The sequence below is a fragment of the Phasianus colchicus genome, chromosome 1 (genome assembly GCF_987193195.1).
Source record: "Phasianus colchicus chromosome 1, bPhaCol1.hap1.1, whole genome shotgun sequence".
In the NCBI taxonomy this organism is placed as follows: Eukaryota; Metazoa; Chordata; class Aves; order Galliformes; family Phasianidae; genus Phasianus; species Phasianus colchicus.
The window spans coordinates 753,857-769,830 of NC_143436.1; the positions used below are offsets into that span (position 1 = coordinate 753,857).

General features: G+C 63.3%; 1 protein-coding gene across 1 annotated transcript; it reads left to right on the forward strand.

Annotated features, from left to right (window-relative positions):
• The first annotated feature begins 1,081 nt into the window (after positions 1-1,081).
• TYMP (thymidine phosphorylase) lies at positions 1,082-11,357 on the forward strand. The gene is given in 11 exon segments (XM_090125659.1): positions 1,082-1,288; positions 3,580-3,782; positions 4,570-4,668; positions 5,907-6,036; positions 6,631-6,749; positions 6,835-6,997; positions 7,972-8,202; positions 9,115-9,255; positions 10,021-10,099; positions 10,101-10,500; positions 10,555-11,357. Coding segments are annotated over 11 exon segments (2,088 nt in total). The 5' UTR covers positions 1,082-1,161; the 3' UTR covers positions 10,951-11,357.
• The last annotated feature ends 4,617 nt before the right edge of the window (positions 11,358-15,974 follow it).

Below are 15,974 nucleotides of genomic sequence, written 5' to 3' on the forward strand. Positions count from 1 at the left end.
GGGGGGCACGGGGGGGGACAATGGATGGGGGACACGGGGGGGGGAAACGGGGAGGGGACAATGAGGGAGGAACACGGGGGGGGTACGGGGGGGGACACGGGGGGGGACAATGGGTGGGGGGCACGGTGGGGGGCACGGGGGGGTGGGACACGGGGAGCAGACACGGGGGGGGTGACACTGGGGGGGGGGGACACGGTGGGGGCCACGGGGAGGGGACCGGGCGGGGGCACGGGGGGGGAGCACGGGGAAGGGATACGGGGGTGTGACACGGGGGGGGGACACGGAGGAGACAATGGGGGGGGACAGGGGGAGGGGACACGGGGGGGGGACACACGGGGAAGGGACCGGGGGGGGCATGGGAAGGGGAGACGGGGGTGTGACACGGGGGGAGGGTACGGGGGGGGGTATGTGGGGGGGTACGGGGGGGTCACGGGGGGGGACACACGGGGAAGCGACCGGGGGCGGGCACGGGGATGGGGCACAGGAAGGGGACACGGGGGGGGACACGAGGGGGACACACGGGGAGGGGATGGGGGTGTGACACGGGGGGGGGACAATGGGTGGGGGACACGCGGGGGGGACACGGGGGGAAAGACAATGGGTGGGGGGATACGGGTGGGGGGTCACGGGGTGGGGGGTCACGGGGTGGGGACACGGGGGTGTGACACGGGGTGGGGACAAGGCGGGGTGACACGGGTGGGGACAGGGGGGGACACAGGGAGGGACAAGGGGAGGGGACACGGGGGGGAGGGGGGGCACACGGGGAAGGGACGGGGGGGGCACGGGGAGGAGAGACGGGGGTGTGACACGGGGGTGTGACACGGGGGTGTGACACGGGGGTGTGACACGGGGCGGCACACGGGGGGGGACACGGGGGGTGAACACACGGGGGGGGACAATGGGTGGGGGACACGGGAGGGCACACGGGGAGGGAACACGGGGGGTAGGGGGCACCTGGGGTCACCAGGAGGGGCTGCGACAACGCCGGGCACCGGGGGCGGGGGCCGGGAAGGAGCCGGGGGGGGGCGGGGGGGGGCAGCCCTAACCCCGCCACCTCCGCTCCCTGCCCCGGGGACAGAGTCCAGGGAACGGCGCGGTCCCGTGCGCGGCTCCGGGGGGGGGCTGGGGGGGGGAAACGGGGACGACGCGTGGAGGTGCGGGATGGACGGAGCGGCGGCGATGCCGGAGCTGATCCGCAAAAAGCGGGACGGGGAGCGGCTGCGGGACGACGAGATCCGCGCCTTCGTGCGCGCCGTCAGCGAGGGAAGCGCGCAGCACGGCCAGATCGGTGCGGATTTGGGGAGGGGGCGCGGGGGGGGCGCGGGGGAGGGGGAATGCGGGGATGGAGCGGTGCGAGGGGAGGTGGGGGGGCATGGATGGGGACGGGGTGGGGGGAAAGAGGGGGGCACAGAGTGGGGATGGGGGTGGGAGATATGGGGGGGCACGGGGTGGGGATGGGGATGGGGGCATGGGGGGGCACGGGGTGGGGGTGGGGGGCATGGGGGGACACAGTGAGGGGGTGGGGGATATGGGGGGCACAGCGTGGGGATGGGGATGGGGGGTATGGGGGGCACAGGGTGGGGGTGGGGGTATGGGGGGGCACAGCGTGGAGATAGGGGACATGGGGGGCACAGCATGGGGCTGGGGATGGGGACATGGGGGGCACAGAGTGGGGATGGGAGACATGGGGGTCCAGCATGGGGGGGGATGGGGACATGGGGTACACAGCATGGGGATGGGGCACATGGGGGGGGACTCAACGTGGGGATGGGGGACATGAAAGACATGGGGGGCACAGCGTGGGGATGGGGATGGGGGGTATGGGGGGCCACAGCATTGGGATGGGGGACATGGGGGGACATAGTTTGGGGATGGGGGTGGGGGATATGGGGGGGCACAGCGAGGGGATGGGGGGCATGGGGGGGTACTCAATGTTGGGATGGGATGGGGGACATGAAGGACATGGGGGGGCACAGCGTAGGGATGGGGGATGTAGGGGACATGGGGGTACACAGTGTGGGGATGGGGGACATGGGGGGACAGCATATAGCTGGGGATATGGGGGGGCACAGCGTGGGGATGGGGGGCAAGGGGGGGCATAGTTTGGGGATGGGGGTGGGGGACATGGGGGGCACAGCATTGGGATGGGGATATGGGGGGGCACAGAATGGGGATGGAGGGCATGAGGGTACAACGTGGGAAGGGGGATGGGGGGATATGGGAGGGCACAGCGAAGGGATGGGGGGCATGGGGGTACAGCGTGGGGCTAGGGATATGGGGGGGCACAGCATGGGGATGGGGGGCATGTGGGGACACAGTGTGGGGATGGGGGATATGGGAGGAAACTGTGTGGGGAGGGGTGACATGGGGAACACAGCATGGGGATGGGGAACATGGGGGGGTACTCAACGTGGGGATGGGATGGGGGACACGAAGGACATGGGGGGGGACAACGTGGGGATGGGGGTGGGAGACATGGGGGGGCACAGCGTGGGGATGGGGGATATGGGGAGACATAGTTTGGGGATGGGGGTGGGGGATATGGGGGTACACAGTGTGGGGATGGGGGGCATGGGGGTACAGCATAGGGCTGGGGATATGGGGGGGCACAGCGTGGGGATGGGGGGCACGGGGGACACAGTGTGGAGATGGGGGATATGGGGGGGCACAGCGTGGGGATGGGAGATGTGGGGGGAAATTGTGTGGGGAGGGGGGACATGGGGGGCACAGTGTGGGGATGGGGGTGGGGGATATGGAGGGACACAGTGTGAGGATGGGGGGTGTGTGGGTACAGCATAGGTCTGGGGATATGGGGGGGCACAGAATGGGGATGGGGGGCATGGGAGACACAGCATGGGGGTGGAGATGGGGTCATGGGGGTACAATGTGGGGAGGGGGGTGGGGGGCATGAGGGACACAGCGTAGGGATGGGGATGGGGGATATGGGGGGGCACAGCGTGGGGATGGGGGACATGGGGGTACAACATAGGGCTGGGGATATGGGGGGACACAGCTTGGGGATGGGGGGCACTGGGGGGGCATAGTGTGGGGATGGGGGATATTGGGGGGCACAGCGAGGGGATGTTGGGCATGGGGGGGTACTCAATGTTGGGATGGGATGGGGGACATGAAGGACATGAGGGGGGCACAGCGTAGGGATGGGGGTGGGGGATGTGGGGTGGCACAGCGTGGAGATGGGGGTGGGGGATATGGGGGTACAGCATAGGGCTGGGGATATGGGGATGGGGGGATATGGGGGGGCACAGCGTGGGGATGGGGGACATGGGGGGCACAGCATTGGGATGGGGATATGGGGGGGCACAGAATGGGGATGGGGGGCATGAGGGTACAACGTGGGGAGGGGGATGGGGGATATGGGGGGGCACAGCGAGGGGATGGGGGCACGGGGGGGGCACAGCATCGGGATGCGGCCGTGGGCGGACCCGCAGGGAGCACGGCGGTGACCCGACGCCGAGGACGCAGCGGTCGGGGGCGGCTGGGGGGCACGGCGGGGGGGCGGGGGGGGCACGGGGCCGCGGCCGGAGCCGAACGGGGCGCGATGGCGCGGGGTGCCGGCAGGCGCCATGCTGATGGCCGTGCGGCTGCGGGGCATGGAGCGCGCCGAGACGCTGGCGCTCAGCCGCGCCATGGCCGCGTCCGGGCGGGCGCTGGAATGGCCGCACGGCTGGCGCCGCGTCCTGGTGGACAAACACTCCACCGGCGGCGTGGGAGACAAAGTCAGCATCGTGCTGGCCCCGGCCGTGGCTGCGTGCGGATGTAAGGTGGGGCGGGGGGGTGGGGAGGGGGGGGGGGGGATGTGGGTGGGATGGGATGGGGTGGGGTGGGGTGGAGATGGGGTTCGGATGGGATGGGGATAAGGATGGGGATGGAATGGGATGTGGTGGGGTGGGGTGGGGTTGGGATGGGGATGGGGATGGGGTGGGATGGGGTGGGGATGGGGATGGGGATGGAGATGGGATGGGGTGGGGTGGGATGAGATGGGGATGTGGGTGGGATGGGATGGGGTTGGGTGGGGATGGGGTTCGGATGGGATGGGATGGATGGAATGGGATGGGGATAAGGATGGGGACGGGATGGGGGTTGGATGGGATGGGATGAGATGGGGGTGGGAAGGGAGGGGATGGGATGGAATGCTGTTCAGATGGGATGGGATGGGATGGGATGGGATGGGATGGGATGGGATGGGATGGGATGGGATGGGATGGGATGGGGTGGAGATCGGGTTCGGATGGGATGGGGATAAGGATGGCGATGGGATGGGATAGGATGGGGATGGGGATGGAGACAGGAATGGGGTGGGATGGGATGGAATGCAGTGGAGATGGGGTGGGATGGGGTGGGATGGGATGGGATGGGGATGGGGATGGGGATGGAGATTGGGTTGGGATGGGGATTGGATGGGATGGGATGGGATGGGATGGGGGTGGGATGGAGGTGTGGGTGGGGTTGGAGATGGGGTGGGGATGGGATGGGGGTGGGGTGGGATGGGGGGGCATGGGACGGAGCAGCCGCAGAGGGTCCCGTGGTGCCACCCCTGCCCGCCCACAGGTGCCCATGATCAGCGGGCGCGGGCTGGGGCACACCGGGGGGACGCTGGACAAAATGGAGGCCATCCCGGGGTTCTGCGTCACACAGAGCCCTGAGCAGGTGGGCAGGACTGCGGGGGGGGGGGGTGGGATGACAGTGGGACGAGGGGTGTGGGGGGATGTGGGATGCAGAGGTGATATGGGATGTGGAAGTGATATGGGATGCGGAGGCAATATGGGATGTGGAAGCAATATGGGATGACGAGGTGATATGGGATGCAGAAGGGATTTGGGATAGAGGCGATAGGGGATGAGGAGGCGATAGGGGATGAGGAGGCGGTATGGGATGAGGAGGCAATAGGGGATGTGGAGGCGATACAGGATGTGGAGGCGATATGGGATACGGAAGCGATTTAGGATACAGACGCAATTTGGGATGTGGAGGTGATATGGGATGAGGAGACGATATGCGATGCGGAGGCGATATGGGATGCGGAGGCAATATGGGATGCAGAGGTGATTTAGGATACAGAGGCAATTTGGGATGAGCAGGCGATATGGGATATGGAAGCAATTTGGGATACAGAGGCGATATGGGATGTGGAGGCAATACGGGATGCGGAAGTGATATGGGATACAGAGGCAATTTGGGATGAGGAGGTGATATGGGATGAGGAGACAATATGGGGTGCGGAGGCGATATGGGATGACGAGGCGATATGGGATACAGATGCGATATGGGATGTGGAGGCGATATGGGATGCTGATGCAATATAAGATACAGAGGTGATATGGGATGAGGAGGCGATACGGGATGCAGAAGCGATATGGGATGAGGTGGTGATACGGAATGCAGAGGCAATATGGGATGAGGAGGAGATATGGGATGCAGAGGCAATATGGGATATGGAGGTGATATGGGATGCAGAAGTGATTTGGGATACGGAGGTGATATGGGATGAGGTGGTGATACAGGATGTGGAGGCGATACGGGATGTGGATGTGATACGGGATGAGGAGGCGATATGGGATGAGGAGGCGATACGGGATGAGGAGGCGATACGGGATGCAGAGGCGATACGGGATGAGGAGGCGATATGGGATGAGGAGGCGATACGGGATGAGGAGGCGATATGGGATGAGGAGGCGATACGGGATGAGGAGGCGATACGGGATGCGGAGGCGATATGGGATGAGGAGGTGATATGGAATGCAGAGGCGATACGGGATGCAGAGGCGATACGGGATGAGGAGGCGATACGGGATGCGGAGGCGATACGGGATGCGGAGGCGATACGGGATGCAGAGGCGATACGGGATGCGATCCGGGACCCGTCGCGCTCACGGCCGGCCCTGCAGATGCGCCGCATCGTGGAGCGCGCGGGCTGCTGCATCGTGGGGCAGAGCGCGGAGCTGGTGCCGGCCGACCGCGTGCTGTACGGCCTGCGGGACGTCACCGCCACCATCGACAGCGTCCCCCTCATCACCGGTACGGCCGCGGGCTGCGGGATGGGGGTCCGACCCCCCACCCACCCCAAGCGGGGTCCCAGGGGCCGGCCGGGAGCTGCCCTTCTGCGGGCTGCGGGATGGGGGTCAGACCCCCCCTCAACCCCCAAGTGGGGTCCCAGGGGCCAGCCGGGACCCACAGATCTGCCCATCTACGGGCTGCAGGATGGGGGTCGGACCCCCCACCCACCCCAAGTGGGGTCCCAGGGGCCGGCTGGGACCCACAGAGCTGCCCATCCACGGGATGCAGGATGGGGGTCGGGCCCCCCCTCACCCCCCAAGTGGGGTCCCAGGGGCCGGCCAGGACCCATGGATCTGCCCGTCTGCGGGCTGTGGGATGGGGGTCGGACCCCCCCTCGCCCCCCCAGTGGGGTCCCAGGGGCCGGCCGGGACCCACAGATCTGCCCATCCACGGACTGCAGGATGGGGGTCGGACCCCCCACCCACCCCCAAGTGGGGTCCCAGGGGCCAGCCGGGAGCTGCCCGTCTGCGGGCTGCGGGCTGGGGGTCCGACCGCCCCTCGACCCCCAAGTGGTGTCCCAGGCCGGGCTGGACCCACGGAGCTGCCCGTCCTCAGCTTCCATCCTCAGCAAGAAGGCGGCAGAGCGGATCTCGGCGCTGGTGTTGGACGTGAAGTTCGGCAGCGCGGCTCTGTGCCCGACCCTGGACGGAGCCAGGGAGTTGGCGCGCAGCCTGGTGAGACCCCCCGGGACCCCCGACCCCCGCGCTCGGAAGTCGGGGAGGTCGAGCGGGGCCGCATCCTGACCGCTGCGCGACGCAGGTGGAGGTGGGGGAGGAGATGGGCATCCGCACGGCCGCCGTGCTGAGCCGCATGGATGAACCGCTGGGGCGCTGCGTCGGAGCCGGGCTGGAGGTGCTGGAGGCGCTGCAGTGCATGGAGGGGCGGGGGGCCAAGGATCTGAGGGAGCTGGTGACGGCGCTGGGTGAGCGGGCGGGGGGGGGCGGGGGGGGGGGGGACTGGGGTGGAGTGGGGTGGGGATTGGGATGGGGATGGGGGTGGGATGGGATGGGATGGGGATGGGGATGGGGAGAGATGGGATGGGGAGGCATGGGATGGGATGGGATGGGATGGGATGGGATGGGATGGGATGGGATGGGATGGGATGGGATGGGATGGGATGGGATGGGATGGGATGGAGGTGGGATGGGATGGGATGGAGGTGGGATGGGATGGGATGGGATGGGATGGGATGGGATGGGATGGGATGGGATGGGAAGGGGGTCAGAGTGGGGGTGGGGATTGGGATGGGATGGGGATGCGTATGAGATGGGATGAGATGGGATGAGATGGGGTGGGGATGGGGTGGGAGGGGATGGGATGGGGATGGAATGGGGATGGGATGAAGGTGGAGTGGGGTGGGACAAGTGTTGGGGTTGTGGATGGGATAGGATGCAATGGGATGGGATGGGATGGGATGGGATGGGATGGGATGGGATGGGCATGGGATGAGATGGGAGAGGATGGAATGGGAGAGGATGGAATGGGGATGGGGGTGGGGGTGGGGATGGGATGGGGGTGCAGATGGGGTGGGGTGGGAAAAGGGTTGGGGTTGTGGATGGGATGGGATGTGATGGGATGGGATGTGATGGGATGAAGGTGAGGATGGGGTGGGGGTGAAGGATGGGGGCCGGGATGCACTGGGGATGGGGTGGATCTGGCGATGCCCGTGGTCGCCCCCAAGCCCCCTGATCCCACACCCCCTTTCTCAGCCCAGCCCCGCACGGTCCTTCCTCCCATCCCGCCCACTCCCCACCCCCTCACCCCCATCCCCCGCTGGATGCTCTCAGCCCCCGGCCCCTCCGATGCCCCTCATGTCCCCGGACGGCTTGGGACCCCAGGGTTCCCCCAGCCCTGCTTCCCCCACCCCTCACCGGGGTCCCACACTGCGCCCTGCAGGGGGGCTGCTGCTGTGGCAGTGCGGGATGGCGGCGACCCCGGAGCAGGGCGAGCAGCGGCTGGGGCGGGCGTTGGACGACGGCTCGGCTCTGGGCAGGTTCGAGGCCATGCTGGAGGCTCAGGGGGTTTCCCCGGACACCGCCCGGCTGTTGTGCGCCGGGACCGAGCCGCAGCGCCGCCGGGTCCTGGGGGAGGCGAGAAACTGCGAGGAGCTGCGGGCGCCTCGCGGAGGTGAGCGGGGAGGGAGCTCCGCCTTCACCCCACCCCATCCCCACCCCATCCCTCCCATCCCATCCCTTCCCATCCCCATCCCATCCCACCGCATCCCCATCCCATCCCACCCCATCCCCACCCCATTCCCATCCCCATCCCATCCTATCCCCATCCCATCCCACCCCATCCCACCCCCATCCCACCCACTTCCTATCACATCCCATCCCATCCCCACTCCCACTCCATCTCCATCCCATCCCATCCCCATCGTCATCCCCATCCCCACTCCATCCCCATCCCCACTGCATCCCATCCCATCCCATCCCACCCCCATCCCACCCCCATCCCCACCCCATCCCATCCCCATCCTCATCCCACCCCACCCCATCCCCATCCCCATCTCCATCCCCACTCCATCCCATCCCATCCCCATCCCCACCCCCATCTCCATCCCCATCCCATCCCATCCCATCCCATCCCATCCCCATCCCACCCCATCCCATCCCATCCCATCCCCACTCCATCCCACCCCACCCCACCCCACCCCATCCCATCCCATCCCATCCCATCCCATCCCATCCCATCCCATCCCATCCCATCCCACCCCATCCCATCCCCACTCCATCCCATCCTATCCCCACTCTATCCCATCCCATCCCATCCCCATCCCATCCCCATCCCATCCCATCCCATCCCACCCCATCCCATCCCCATCCCATCCCATCCCATCCCACCCCATCCCATCCCCACTCCATCCCATCCTATCCCCACTCCATCCCATCCCATCCCATCCCATCCCATCCCATCCCATCCCCATCCTTATCCCCATCCCCACTCCATCCCCATCCCCACTGCATCCCATCCCATCCCACCCCCTCTCCCCCCCATCCCTGAGCCGTGCGGTGACGCTGCGGTGCCCCGGTGTCCCAGGCGCGGTGCGCGGGGTGGCCGCGCTGCCGTTGGCGCAGACGCTGCACGCGATGGGCGCCGGACGGACGCGAGCCGGGGAAAAAATCGACCCCGCTGTGGGAGCCGAGCTGCTGGTGGAGGCGGGGCAGCGACTGCGGGAAGGTGAGGGGGGAGGAGGGGGGGCACGTCCCGGTGCCGGTCCCGGTGCCGTATCCCAGTGCCCCACCCCGGTGCCGCATCCCGGTGCCGGTCCCGGTGCTGCATCCCGGTGCCCCATCCCGATGCCAGTCCTGGTGCCGGTCCCGGTGCCGTATCAAAGTGCCGGTCTTGGTGCCGCATCCTGGTGCCCCATCCTGGTGCCTTATCAAGGTGCCGGTCCCGGTGCCGCATCCAGGTGCCGTATCAAGGTGCCGGTCCCGGTGCCCCACCCCGGTGCCCCATCCTGGTACTGCATCCCGGTGCCGGTCCCGGTGCCCCATCCCGGTGCCGCATCCCGGTGCCGCATCCCGGTGCTGGTCCCGGTGCCCCATCCTGGTGCCGTATCAAGGTGCCGGTCCCAGTGCCAAATCCCAGTGCTGCATCCCGGTGCCGCAACCCGGTGAAGTATCCTGGTGTGAATCCCGGTTCTGCATCCCGGTGCCGGTCCCGGTGCCCCATCCCAGTGCCACATCCCGGTGCCGGTCCCAGTGCCTCATCCCGGTTCTGCATCCCGGTGCCGTATCCCAGCGCCCCATCCCGGTGCCGCATCCCGGTGTCGGTCCCGGTGCCACAAACAGGTGCTGCATCCCGGTGCCGCATCCCTTTGCCAGTCCCGGTGCCGTATCCCGGTGCCGTATCCCGGTTCCGTATCCCGGTTCCGTATCCCGGTTCCGTATCCCGGTGTCGGTCCCGGTTCCGTGTCCCAGCGCCCCGTCCCGCTGCCCGCAGGTGACCCCTGGCTGCGGCTGCACCACAACGGCCGCGTTGGGACCGCGCAGCGCCAGGCACTGCAGAGCGCGCTGCTGCTGGAACCGGACCCGGTTCGCGGTACCGACACCGATACCGGCACCGGCACCGGCACCGCCGCGCTGCCCCGCATCGCCGACATCATCCTGCCCCGCACGGAGCTCCGCGGGGAACAATAACGGCGGCGCGGCGGTTCCGTGCGGGGGGGAATCCGTGAGCGGATCGACACCGAACCGACCCGCAGTGACACCGAACCGCCCCGGTCCCGCAGCGACACCGAACCGACCCGCAGTGACACCGAACCGCCCCGGTCCCGCAGCGACACCGAACCGCTTCAGTCCCTACGCAACACCGAACCGGTCCGGTCCCGCAGTGACACCGAACCGGCCTGGCACCGCAGTGACACTGCACCACCCCTCAGCGACACGGAACCGGTCCGGTCCTGCAGCGACACCGAACCGCCCGTCAGCGACATCGGACCGCTCCAGTCCCGTAGCGACACCGAACCGGCCCGGTCCCTCAGCAACACCGAACCGGTCCGGTCCCACAGCGGCACCGAACCTGCCCGGCACCGCAGCAACACCGAGCCGGCACCACAGCGACACCGAACCAGTCCGGTCCCGCAGCGACACCAAACTGACCCGGTCCCGCAGCGACACCGAACCGGCCCAGTCCCGTAGCGACACCGAACCGGCGCGGTCCCGCAGCGACACCGAACCGGTCCGGTCCCTCAGCGACACCGAAGCGCCCCAGCACCGCAGCGACACCGAACCACAGCGACACCGAACCGCAGTGACACCGAATCGGACCACAGCAACACCGAACCGCCCCGGTCTGCAGCGACACCGAACCGCAGTGACACCGCACCGCCCTGCAATGACACCGCACCGCAGTGACACCGAACCACAGTGACACCGAACCGCAGTGACACCGAATCGGACCACAGCGACACTGAACCGCCCCTCAGCGACACCGAACCACCCTGGCACCGCAGCAACACCGAACCGCCCCGGTCCCGCAGTGACACCGAACCGCCCCGGCAGCGCAGCAACACCGAACCGCCCCGCAGCGACACCGAACCGCCCCGCAGTGACGCCGAACCGGCTCGGCACCGCAGCGACACCGAACCGTCCCGCAGCGACACCGAACCGGCTCGGCACCGCAGCGACACCGAACCGCAGCGACACCGAACCGCAGCGACACCGAACCGGCCCGGTCCCTCAGTGACACCGCCCCGCCCCGCAGCCCCGCGCTCCGAGCAGCGCCCCCTGCTGGACGGAGCGCCACGGTCCTCCAAGAGCGCGACAAAGGTGTCCATACGTCCCTACGAGTCCGTGTGTCTGTACGCGTTTCCGTGTGTCCGTACGCGCGTGTGAGCAGCAGCGATCCGAGTCCAGTCGGCGTGGATGTGGGTGCAACACTTTGACACGCACACCGCGAGGAGATCCGGCCGGACATTGGGCACAGCGCAGAACGTGGGGGGGTGGGGGTGGATTCTGTGGTCCTAAAGGGATTTTGGACCCTAAAGGTTCCCTGATCCCATTTAGGGACGTGGTCTGGTGGGTGGCATCAGTGGTGGATGGATTTGGTGGTCCCAAAGGGATTTCCTGACCCTAAAGGTTCCGTGATCCCATTTTGGGACATGGTTTGGTGGGTGATGGTGGGGATGGATGGACTTGGTGGTCCCGGAGGGATTTCAGACCCTAAAGGTTCCCTGATCCCATTTAGGGATGTGGTTTGATGGGCGGCATCAGTGGTGGATGGATTCAGTGGTCCTAAAGGGATTCTGGACCCTAATAATCCCATGATCCCTATTTGGGGTGATGGTCGGTGGCCATGGTGGGGCTGGATGGTCTTGGTGGTCCTAAAGGGATTTCCCAACCCTAAAGGTTCCGTGATCCCACTTAGGGACATGGTTTGGGTGGGTGGAATCAGTGGTGGATGGATTTGGTGGTCCTAAAGGGATTTCCTGACCATGTGCTATGGGGCACAGCTGTGGGGTCAGACACGAATGGGGCAGAGCTGTGGGGCTCCATATGGGGTCACACATGAATGGGGCAGAGCTGTGGGGCTCCATATGGGGTCACACATGAATGGGGCAGAGCTGTGGGGCTCCATATGGGGTCACACATGAATGGGGCAGAGCTGTGGGGCTCCATATGGGGTCACACATGAATGGGGCAGAGCTGTGGGGCTCCATATGGGGTCACACATGAATGGGGCAGAGCTGTGGGGCTCCATATGGGGTCACACATGAATGGGGCAGAGCTGTGGGGCTCCAAAAGGGGTCAGACATGAATGGGACGGAGCTGTGGGGCTCCATATGGGTCAGACAGGAATGGGGTGCAGCTGTGGAGCTATACAGCCCTATAGCTCTGCCCCATAGATTGCCCCATAGATACAGTCCTATAGCTCTGTCCCATAAATTGCCCCACAGCTCTGCCCCATAGATACAGCCCCATGGGTTGCCCCATTAATTGCCTCATAGCTCTTCCCTTAGATTGGCCCATTATTACAGCCCCATAGCTGTGCCCCACAGATTGCCCCACAGATTGCCCTATAGCTGTGTCCCATAGATTGTCCCATAGCTCTGCCCCATAGCTCGCCCCATAGATTGCCCCTTATCTCTGCCCCATAGGCTGCCCTATAGACTGCCCTATAGATTGCCCCATAGATTGCCCCATAGCTCTGCCCCATAGATTGCCCCATAGACTGCCCTGTAGTAGTGCCCCATAGATTGCCCCATAGCTCTGTGCCATAGCTCTGCCCCATAGCACTTCTCCACAGATTGCCCCATAGCTCTGCCCCACAGATCTGCCCTATAGCTCTGCCCCATAGATTTCCCCATAGCTGTGCCCCATAAGTTGTCTCATAGATAGCCCCATATACCTCTGCCCCATAGCTCTGCCCCACAGATCTGCCCTATAGCTCTGCCCCATAGATTGCCCCATAGCTGTGCCCCATAAGTTGTCTCATAGATTGCCCCATATAGCTCTGCCCCATAGCTCTGCCCGATAGACTGCCCCATAGCTCTGCCCCATAGCTCTGCCCCATAGATTGCCCCATAGTTCTGCCCCACAGATTGCCCCATAGACTGCCCTGTAGCAGTGCCCCATAGATTGCCCCATAGCTGTGCCCCATAAGTTGTCTCATAGATTGCCCCATATACCTCTGCCCCATAGCTCTGCCCCATAGACTGCCCCATAGCTCTGCCCCACAGCTCTGCCCTATAGCTCTGCCCCATAGATTGCCCCATAGCTGTGCCCCATAAGTTGTCTCATAGATTGCCCCATATAGCTCTGCCCCATAGCTCTGCCCGATAGACTGCCCCATAGCTCTGCCCCATAGCTCTGCCCCATAGATTGCCCCATAGTTCTGCCCCACAGATTGCCCCATAGACTGCCCTGTAGCAGTGCCCCATAGATTGCCCCATAGCTGTGCCCCATAAGTTGTCTCATAGATTGCCCCATATAGCTCTGCCCCATAGCTCTGCCCCATAGCTCTGCCCCATAGGCTGCCCCATAGCTGTGCCCCACTGCAGTGAGTCCTTTCCTTTGGCTGAACGCCATTAAGGAGCCGCCGTCCCGCTGAGCTGCGCTGCGTTGCGCCGCCGCCCGCTGCTGCCTTCATTAAGCACTAATTAACAAAGGCGTTAATTTCACCCTCAGCTCCTGGCCGCTGCTCTGCTTCCACACAGTCCCTGTTAGGGTCCCTATTTTGGGGTTCCCATTTTAGGGTCTCTATTTTTTGGGGTTCCCATTTGGGGTTTCCATCTAGGAGCCCATTTTGGGGTTCTGATTTTGGGGTTCCCATTTAGGGTCCCTATTTTGGGGTTCCGATTTTGGGGGGTTCCATTTTAGGGTCAATTTTAGGGTCCCATTTTAGGGTTCCCATTTAGGGTCTCAACTTTGGGGGTTCCCCATTTTGGGGGGTTCCCATTTAGGGTCTCTATTTTGGGGTTCCCATTTGGGGTTTCCATTTAGGATCCCATTTTGGGGTTCTGGTTTTGGGGTTCCCATTTAGGGTCCCTATTTTGGGTTCCCATTTAGGATCCCATCTTGGGGTTCCGATTTTGGGGGGGTCCCATTTTAGGGTTCCCATTTAGGGTCCCTATTTTGGGGTTTCCCATTTGGGGTTTCCATCTAGGAGCCCATTTTGGGGTTCTGATTTTGGGGTTCCCATTTAGGGTCTCGATTTTGGGTTCCCATTTAGGATCCCATCTTGGGGATCCGATTTTGGGGGGGTTCCATTTTAGGGTCCAATTTTAGGGTTCCATTTTAGGGTTCCCATTTAGGGTCTCTCTTTTGGGGGTTCCCATTTAGGGTCCCTATTTTGGGGTTCCCGTTTAGGATCCCATCTTGGGTTTCCGATTTTGGGGGGGTCCCATTTTAGGGTCCCTATTTTGGGGCTTCCCATTTTGGGGTTTCCATCTAGGAGCCCATTTTGGGGTTCTGATTTTGGGGTTCCCATTTAGGGTCTCTATTTTTTGGATTTCCCATTTGGGGTTTCCATTTAGGGTTTTATTTTGGGGTTCTGATTTTGGGTTCCCATTTAGGATCCCATCTTGGGGATCCGATTTTGGGGGCGTCCCATTTTAGGGTCTCTATTTTGGGGTTCCCCATTTTGGGTGGTTCCCATTTAGGATTCCATTTTGGGGTTCTGGTTTTGGGGTTCCCATTTAGGGTCCCTATTTTGGGTTCCCATTTAGGATCCCATCTTGGGGATCCGATTTTGGGGGGGTCCCATTTTAGGGTCCAATTTTAGGGTCCCATTTTAGGGTTCCCATTTAGGTTCTCAACTTTGGGGGTTCCCCATTTTGGGTGGTTCCGATTTAGGATCCCATTTAGGGTCTCTATTTTGGGGTTTCCATTTGGGGTCTCTGTTTTGGGGGTTCCAATTTAGGGTCTCTATTTTGGGGTTCCCATTTTGGGGGGTTCCCATTTTGGGGGGTTCCATTTTAGGGTCCCATTTCGGGGTTCCCATTTAGGGTCCCTATTTTGGGGGGTTCCCATTTTGGGAGGTTCCCATTTAGGATCCCATTTAGGGTCTCTATTTTGGGGTTCCCATTTTGGGGGGTTCCATTTTAGGGTCCCGTTTTGGGAGTTCCCATTTAGGGTCCCACTTTAGGGGGTTGCGTTTGGGGGTTCCCATTTATGGGGATCCCATTTAGGGTCCCATTTGTGAGTCTCTATTTTGGGGTTCCCATTTAGGGTTCCATTTTTGGGGTTTCCCATTTTGGGGTTTCCATTTAGGGTCCCATTTCGGGGTTCCCATTTAGGGTCTCTATTTTGGGGTTCCATTTTAGGGTCCCATTTGGGGGTTCCCACTTTAGGGTCTCTATTTTGAGGTTTCCGTTTAGGGTCCCATTTTAGGGTCTCTATTTTGGGGTTCCCATTTAGGGTCCCTATTTTAGGGTCTCTATTTTGGGGTTCCATTTTAGGGTCTCTATTTGGGGTTCCCATTTAGGGTCCCACTTTGAAGGGTTCCCATTTTGGGGGGTTCCATTTTAGGGTCCCATTTTGGGGCTTCCCATTTAGGGTCCCTATTTTGGGGTTCCCATTTAGGGTCCCTATTTTAGGGTCTCTATTTTGGGGTTCCATTTTAGGGTCCCATTTGGGGGTTCCCATTTAGGGTCTCTATTTTGGGGGTCCCGATTTTGGGGCGTTCCCTATTAGGGTCTCACTTTAGGGTCTGTATTCTGGGGTTCCCTATTAGGGTCGCACTTTAGGGAGTTCCCATTTTGGGGTTCCCATTTTAGGGGGTTCCATTTTAGGGTCCCATTTTGGGGTTCCCATTTAGGATCCCACTTTAGGGGGTTGCGTTTGGGTGTTCCCATTTATGGGGTTCCCATTTAGGGTCCCACTTTAGGATCTCCATTTTGGGGTTCCCATTTAGGATCCCACTTTAGGTGGTTTCCTTTTATAGGGGTCCCATTT